This window comes from Scatophagus argus, chromosome 4 (assembly GCF_020382885.2).
Source record: "Scatophagus argus isolate fScaArg1 chromosome 4, fScaArg1.pri, whole genome shotgun sequence".
In the NCBI taxonomy this organism is placed as follows: Eukaryota; Metazoa; Chordata; class Actinopteri; family Scatophagidae; genus Scatophagus; species Scatophagus argus.
The window spans coordinates 7,369,023-7,377,626 of NC_058496.1; the positions used below are offsets into that span (position 1 = coordinate 7,369,023).

An 8,604-nucleotide genomic window follows, 5' to 3' on the forward strand; every position below is an offset into this window, starting at 1 on the left:
GCTTGCTTGCTTGCAATAAATATGAATTACAAGAAAGTTTCTGTCTGCACTACTACCTGAACAGTTAATGTAATATAAACACCTGTACTATACTGCACTCACAGTACCTGAACATATGCAATTGTTCATTTTGCACATCTAATACAAAAAAGTGACACAGTACACCACATATGTTCCAAAAAGATTTATTCACAGTTCTTGCAACACTTTAAAATGTACAAAGACAACTATGACAAGGATAAGCATCCTGAAGTTCCATAAAGAAACAACATTTACTCTTCTTATTTTCTTTCACACTTGACAGACCAAAGAACCAGTCAGTCCACCCTCACTTGGCCATATCTATCAGGCTCTGCAAAGATGTGGGCACCCAAGTCTTCTCTCCTTGCACAAATACAACCCCTCTGTCTATGTAGATGACAATACGCCCAAACGTGTACAGCTGTTTGCCCTCGTGGCGCTTGGCCACCAAAGGCATAAAGACAATGTTGTTCTCCTCTGCCTTGGTCTGGATAAGATCTTTAAAGTTAGTTGGCACACCAGCACTGATGCCCCTGTGAGCCACGCTTTCAGCATCTCTCCGCTCCTGCATCGCTTCATATTGGAAGTCCTTTCGTCTCTCTGTCTGGGTTAGATATGCAATGTTCTCCCTTGCACCAGGTTGCATATATCCACCTGTGGATATGAAAAAGAACGGATGAATATATTGTACAATATTTTAATACAGAGAGAAAAAAAATGACTGAAGTGATGAATTATCATCATTTTATAACAGCAAAGATATTCTGTAGTTTGCATGTGTTTATTTTCTGGGACTGAGTGTAATACTAACCCATGCCTGAGGACACTGCACGGTTCATGATGTCCAAAGCTTCATTAAACTTCTCTTTAATGAGTGGTTGTGCCAGCAGGACATCACTAAACATGCTTTTCCAGCCCAGATACCATTTAGTGATTTCCTCATAGTTTGGACTGTTGCTCAACCATGAACACAGGACCTATAATCAACAAAACATAAACAAGCATAACAAAGTCACAATAAACAAACAAATAAGCAATAATTAATGGCAGCTAAGTGCATCTTAACTACATCCTGTCTACAATTCACTGTCAAAGTATAGTCACTGACTGACCTGCAACCACTTTGGAAAGAAATTTTTGTCCAGCAGGGACACAAGGCTGGAGGGAGACAACATTCCCTCCCAGTCCATCACCCAGTGAAATGGTTCCATCTGCTGCTGGTGAGGGTTGATGACCAACTCTTCCAGGCACAAAGCTGAGGAGGGATAGAAGAGCCATCACATGAAGAAATGAAATCAGTAGGAAAAGGAGGAACAGGCATGAATAAACCTGCAGGGAAATCATTTTCATCCACTGGTATGGCATACTTAAAGCTGTTGCTGAAGAAGACATACCCAACTTAGGAATGATGTTTTTCACCATGAAGGCTTCCCATGCACCTGGCGTGAAAACGTCTTTCCAAGGCTGCAGGATGAGGCGGGCTGAGGCGTCACTGGGATGCCACCGCTGCAAGGCGTTAGATAGCTTGCTCCTGATTGGTGGGTAAAGCGGCTCCAGACGGGATTGGAGAAGAGGCAGCCAAGGGTGAATCCAGGAGTGGATGGGCACTGTGTCAGTTAAAGGGTTCCAGTTCTCCACCTACAAAACAGGAAACAAAAACAGCTTGTGATGTAGAGGGAAATTATTCACAAGTAAACTATGTGAAAGGAACAAAACCACTGGAGTTTCTCCATTTCTAAGTATGTGTGTCTTTAAATGGACATAGTGGGTGTATCTTGCCTCTCTCTGTAGCCGTGGTAAAATCAGCTGCTCCAACAGGTGATCCAGGATCCACAGGGGAAGAAGAGGAGCCCACACTTCCACGCAATCCACCATTGGCCCAACCATACGAGGCTGCCAGCTTGACACACAGGACCGCATCACTGGGATCCACACTTCCCACAACAGTCTGAACAACAACAAAAAAAAAGTACACATACAATCAAATACAAACTCCAACGTCTAGTAGTAGAACTAATCCAAATCTCTCCAGCACAGCTTAATTAAGTTTGAGTGTTTAAAATGACCTGTGGTAAGGGTCCATGTTTGAATCTGTGACACTGGAGTGGAGGTCTCTAGATTCAAGAATTGCTCTCCACTGACCAATGTCTTCCAGACAATAAGAACTGTCCTGAAATAAATGGAGAACAGGGGTAGCTTTATTAATAATTAACTAATCAATGCCAATAATGGAAGTATGGAAAAGCCTAGAATAAATCCAAAATCATACCTTCAGAGGATCCCAGGAACGAAGTTTCTCTTTGAGTAACGGGTGAACAACGGCTACAGCCAGATCAGCAAGTCCCATTGTCTTGTATTCTTCATAATAATCTGTTTGTAAAGTCTCAAAGATCCGAGCACACTCCTGAAGAAAGAGGAGGAAGGTACCAAAACCAAAAGTTACCTATGTGGCTGTGATAACAGAACATGGACTGAACTGTAGCTATGAGTCTGTGTGTTCAACAATTACGCACCTGCAAGGTGGGTCCCTCCCCTGGTGCCATCTCTGCAGAAGGAAAACGCTCGACAAATGCCAGAACGGCCTCCATTCTTCGGATTGCATCTTCCTCTGCTTCCAGTCTGCTCTGCAGCGCTCGTGACTCGTGGCTCAAAGAGACAACCACATCTTTTTCATGCTGCAGACGTCTGGCAGACTGAAGGAGGTAATATAAGATAGGAAAAGAGAAAATATGTCAGTATGTGGTTGAGAACATACTAGAGTGGCACACAGAAAACCTGTAGAAATCACAATGACATAAAACTACAGATATGTTTGGTACTCTCATACCTGTAATATGTCCTGTTCTGTAAGGTCAATCAGTAACTGCAGGTTATGTTCGAGTTCAGGGAGAGCAAAGCCGGATCCCTTCTGATCCTGAGCGGAAATGCTCGGTGGACCTTCGTCTGGAACGCTGTGCTTGTTGGACATCTGACTGTAACTGTAATATACCTTTTGCTCTCTTCCAGTCATATCTATTACCTAGAAAGATATAAGAAAAATAGACAAAAATAGCAGCTGACCATGAGCTTACATTCATTTAAGAATTTCATCCACAACAGACTGTGTGCAAAAGTACAGCTGACTTATACAACATTGCAGCATAATTCAAGAGGTGTGCTGATCAAAACCACAGTGTTCTGCTGTGAGACAGACACAAAGGAGTTTTAATATAAGCCTTTTCCAACATACCTTGACCTGTGCCAACTCTCCAGCAGATACTGCTGTACTGCGCACTGCCAGCTTGCCTTTAGCCTTCAGCTCATCCACAGTTTTGTAGGAATACTTGGGCTTCTTCTTTCCTCCAGGGCCTGCAGGATCCTTACGCCATTGTCCTAGCTCCTTCTGAAACTCCTACAGAGACAGAAATGGAGAATTAAGTCAAAATAATAATGATGATTGACTTTACAATGTCACTTATGCTAGACAACACAACAGTGAGCATAGCTGGAAAAGAGGCATAGATAATCTTTTGATAACACTGTACCTTTTCCTCCTCTTCCTCTGAGTCGATCACAGGGAAATCCTGAAGACTCTGCTGGGTTCGCTCATTGCCATAAGCACCCACTGCTCCTTTGCCTTTTCGAACCTTTGCCTCAATGGGGTTTACAATACCTGCAGAAATAGAGGGGACGAGGTCAGAATATATCAACCCTACTCTGTTGCTCCAACAAATCACAGTATTACCCAACATCTCAGTAACACAACCTCTTCAGGCCTGCCCACCTTGAGCGTTCTTGCCCAGTCCTTTGCCTGGTTGGTAGCCCATTTTCTGCAGAAGTTTCTGTCCAATTCCTTTGGTGTGCTTCTCCCAGCTCCCAATGCCTTTTCCAGACTGTATGCCACCTGCAAACCTCTGGGACTGGTTCCCCCTGAAATTACCCTAAGGACAATAATAGACAAAACACTGTTACAGAACATACTACAATGAGCAAAGAACAACGACAAGAACAAAATTTACCATCTGAAGCTTTTTGGGCGCAGTGCCACGAGAAGCAGGAGGTGCTGAAGGGCCATCATTGTCAGAGTCATCAGAACCCCCCTCTGCTTTTTGCTGTTTCTCCTCAGCCGCAGTCTTACGCAGACCAGCACTCACAAAGTTCACTGGAGCAGTGTAGTCTTTCGATCTAAAATACAAACAAATCACTCAACTTGTTAATAATTGTTTTTAAAAAACCTTGTACTGTTGAATAGCGACGTTTGCCCCATTGGGGTCACAGGCAATGTAAGGTTATGGTTCGGGGTTAGGCATAGCAGAGATCAGTGATCGAGTTGGGATAAGGTTGGTGTCAGGTTAAGCATCACAGAGGAGGACCGCTTGGGGTAAAGGATAAGGTTGTGTGCAGGTTGAGGTGTGGGGAAACACATTTCAACAGGGGAAACGGATGTAAGACACATCAAGAGAATTAAGGCTGCAATATAATGGAACCCATGCCTTACTTCTTGCCTCCAAAGCTAGGTCTTTCATCCTCGTCTGAATCCCTGTCAGCCCAGATGCCATAGGTAGCCTGCTCCTTGGTCTGCCTGAATCTGCGGCGATCGGGGTTGAATTCATTGGCAAGGTCCCAGTCAGTCACCTCAAAACTCTCCACCTCCACACCTTCTTCCTCCTCATCTCGCCGCCCATACAGATGGGACATTGACATCTCTGCATAAATCATAGAAACAAAAATACCAAGACGGTTAAAGTAACGTAAAAAATTCAAATGACAACCGAGATAATTAAATGCGAATGAAAGCCACCAGCGGTAGCCAAAAGTTCGTTAAGAAATCTAACGTTAGCTATAATACATTGAGATTTTTTTCTTTCGGCTACACTAACCTCATATCCAGAATTCTTTGTTTATTTTTAGTCGAAATGAAATGGAAATTGTATCTTACCTGGAAATGATGTCAACAACAATGATCTTAACTTTCTAAACGATATAGCATATCGATGTAGTATATCGTTTAACAAGCTAAGCTCATATTTAGTCTTTTCAACAGATTTACTACAAACAACATCATCTGAAACAGCAGATGGTAGCTAGCTAGCAACACAAGTACTATTCGTAAACATCTCTAACCAACTAGCTACATTGCTAGTTCTGCCCCTGAGGAAAAAACACAAACGTTAAGCTAGTATATACTAGCTTGTTAGCTAATGCAAACCGCTCGTTTTGTCCGAAAAACTTAGGAGGAAGTGTTTCTTACCTGAAATGTTCGTTATCTCCCTGCTCAGAGATCAAGAAAAGTATGCTTTCATTCTTTCGTGAGAGCAACGAAAGATATTTCGACTGAAGTGATAGAAGCTTCACGTTAGTCGTTGTAGGCACGAAAACACAAGTACTTCCGGTTGTCACAATAACTGCCGGTGTTGTATCAAATTTTGTGCCCTGAAAATTGTAATTCCTTGTCGTATATGTTCGCATGAACACGCGTAGATATGTCTCAGTGTTACACAACAAACAAAATAATTGAGAAAATAAATCGATTTTATTTTTCGATAACTGAAATGGTAGTATTTTAAAATAATTTCAATCAAATAGAATTTGGTGTGTTTCCCCACAGTGAGATGATTAGGTCATTATCTCCAATCACAAATGTCAAGTAATTATACAAAATGAAAACAGTGAAACTAATTTTATTCTTTGCAAATGTTTTAATAACAGATTTAACAATATATTTAATAAACACGCACACAAATGCATGCAATACCAACTTTTGGCCAGCAGACGTCGTCCTTTTTACTGTATCAAATGATTAACCATTTTTAATACGACTGTTTCGATTTGGCGCTTCAGAAAACGTAGTTTCTTCCATCACAACGGTGACGTATAAGTTACTCACCTGCAGCGTATTTATTATTCATTTATTTATCCAGGGTAAACCAAGGAATACAAAATATGGCATAACACCGGAAGAGGAAATCCGTGTGTTACACCGTAAATAGTCCGACTTGCTACAGACATGCCGACCAGAGGCATCGCTTATATCCGAACGTTGTTGATAAAACGAATATCGATATGAAATGTCTGTGCACGGGTATATGGGCAACCGGTGAATTATCATAGATGTCGGACACCGGGGAGGAGTGGCAGGTGGCCGGGAGAAGAAAGGGTACAGCGCGGAAATCAAAAACACTTCAGGTGTCCTCAAATGCAGCATGCTGCCAAGAGCAGCTGGACATCGGGAAAACTGTTAAACGAATTAGAGACACGGTGTAAGAAGTCTAAGTCCAGTTAAGCAGCATAGTCCTAGAATAGCAGTAAAAATTCTTGTACACGAACTCAGAATGATACAATAACGCTGCGTATCCTCCTCTGTAGGTCTGAGCTAAGATGCGAGGAGTTTTGGCAGGAGTGGAAAGGTGAGTCACCTGGAGAAGTTAGCACCACATATTTTTCCTGGCTGTGGAACTATTTTTCTTACAGCTCAGTGAACCTTTGAAATCCCTGTTTTCAGAACAGCTGCTGGGTGCAGGATCAGCAGCTCTCTCAAAACCTCCAGAGAAAGGGGGCATTGAGGACCCCACCACCGATGAGCTGGGGAGGAGCGGAGACGGCAGATCATGCCAGCAGCTGGAGTGTGTGTGTTATGGCCTCGGCCCCTTTTCTTCCTGCGTCTCAGCTCGCTACCAGCTTGCCATGTTGCTTCTGCTGCTGGATGCCGGACAGGTTAGAGGATGTGTTTATCTAATGAGAAAACAAACATTCGACACGAGACCCTGTTCATTATAAATTCTGCCTCACTGCTCCTCCTCCCTCCAGATTCCCCTGAAGGACTGCTCCGTGTATGACCCTGCTTTCTCCTCTGGAGAGAGGGATGTTTTGAGAGAACTTGGTGTGACTGTACTCACAGAAAACGAGGTCAGTTGTTGACAGTTGTGTTTTATTTTGAAAAATGAAAAACCTCTGGGAGACAGTGCAGAGAACATGTTGATAATGCCAGTGTTGAATGTTGACAGTTGTGTTTTATTTTGAAAAGTGAAAAACCTCTGGGAGACAGTGCAGAGAACATGTTGATAACGCCAGTGTTGAATGAGTCAGCCGTGTCAATTAAAATTACAAATGCTTAACAGCTCTGTCAAGACCTCAACAAGTTTTTTTTTAATCAAACCGAAAAATGCTTACGTTTTTTTATGTAAATACTCAGAGTTAATGTTGGGAGGTATCTGAGCTGCAAGTGTGGGCGTTTTCGTGAAAGTTTCCAGTGTTATGGGATTAAGAGCTTGTAGGAAACTCTTTGCAACCAAGATTTAAGACTCAGCTGCTAAAATGTTCCTAAGCATGAAAAAAAGTGCTTTATTAAAATGTTTGCTTGGTGGTAAATTTTCAAATCTCATATGTCCAAGTGTCTTTTTAGCATGTGAATGTAAATAATAAATTAACATAAAACATTTGAAAAGTAGTTGATTTTCATAGCTTACTGGCCGTCTGTCGCACTGTACTGTGCAGGAGGGGAAACGTCTGGCGACCAGGCCCACGCTCTTTTACTTGATGCATTGTGGGAAAGCCCTGTACAACAACCTTCTGTGGAAGAACTGGAGTGCACAGTGTCTTCCTCTGATGATAATCATTGGAAACAGCTTCATTGGCATGAGAGAAAGGTTTGTACAAGACATGAATGAGGCAGCTAACGGTTAAGAAATTGGAAGTTAGTTAACATCTCCTGTCTGTCGTCCCAACAGGACAATCGACAGGGAGTTCAAGCGCGATTACAGCTACATTACACAAGCCGTGTCCGTGTGTGAGGAGAGACAGCTGCCTTGTCCATCCCGACTGATCGACGTCTTCAGTGACACAGCAGTCATCACCTTTCCTACCGGCAGCCTTAACAGACTCCCACAGTCCACCTGGGTGGATCCACCCGAACCACAGTACCAACACTGCGCTGATTTAGAGATTATTCAGAGGAAAATCCAGAGCTGAGACAGAAGATGGACAAGGAATGGACAGCACTGAGTGTTTTTATTGTTGACATTGATTTAAGCAGTTTTTAAATAAATGCACCCTGCTTCCTACTTTCAACAATTTCCTGCAGGATCAATAAAGTTCTTATCTTATCTCTTATCTGAACTTGAGAATTAAATCTTGTAATAGTGAGTCACCATCACAGCAGTTTGTCTCACGGGATGAAGGCAGTACTGCTGAGCCTCTTGGGGAAGTTCCTAACAATAAAACAATAAAATCTCGCTCTTAGTGACCTCCTTTGGGTTAATTTCTCATCCGGCTGCAGTGACGTGCAGGTGTACTTCAGGACAAAGTGAGGTCACGATGTGGTGTGGTTTCAGTTAAATAAGAGCCCATTTCTGAAATTTCAGTTTATTTTTTGAAAAGTTCAACCAGTGAAGGCAGTGAAACACAGCTGCTCTTCCTTGTGCTGTTATTCTCTAAGTAACGATTATACAGACCTTTTGAAAACATTTTCTTCAGTTAGTACAGCATGGAAGTCAATCTGAAAGCCACTCAAATGAGATGATACATCACACGTAATACAACTAGCTTTATCCTTTTCTTTTTTTCTGAAAACAAAAGCAGTAGATGCTTTTCAGCAGGTGGAACATG

The 8,604-nt window shown here is 42.4% G+C and overlaps 2 protein-coding genes across 2 annotated transcripts; one reads left to right on the plus strand and one right to left on the minus strand.

The window, feature by feature from the left end:
- Positions 1-169: 169 nt before the first annotated feature.
- On the minus strand, positions 170-5,416 carry tfip11 (tuftelin interacting protein 11). The gene is made up of 15 exons (XM_046387270.1): positions 5,252-5,416; positions 4,499-4,706; positions 4,020-4,185; positions 3,785-3,941; positions 3,546-3,673; positions 3,251-3,412; positions 2,849-3,040; positions 2,535-2,714; positions 2,291-2,425; positions 2,088-2,191; positions 1,801-1,969; positions 1,416-1,659; positions 1,134-1,276; positions 833-998; positions 170-675 (listed from the first exon to the last, which is right to left on the minus strand). The coding sequence occupies exons 2-15, from the start codon at positions 4,702-4,704 to the stop codon at positions 329-331; spliced, it is 2,499 nt and encodes an 832-aa protein (XP_046243226.1). The 5' UTR covers positions 4,705-4,706; positions 5,252-5,416; the 3' UTR covers positions 170-328.
- Positions 5,417-5,891: 475 nt separating this feature from the next.
- On the plus strand, positions 5,892-8,563 carry srrd (SRR1 domain containing). The gene is made up of 6 exons (XM_046387287.1): positions 5,892-6,260; positions 6,367-6,407; positions 6,503-6,714; positions 6,808-6,906; positions 7,495-7,646; positions 7,728-8,563. Exons 1-6 carry the CDS (start codon positions 6,112-6,114, stop codon positions 7,966-7,968), a joined length of 894 nt encoding a protein of 297 aa, XP_046243243.1. The 5' UTR covers positions 5,892-6,111; the 3' UTR covers positions 7,969-8,563.
- Positions 8,564-8,604: the final 41 nt, after the last annotated feature.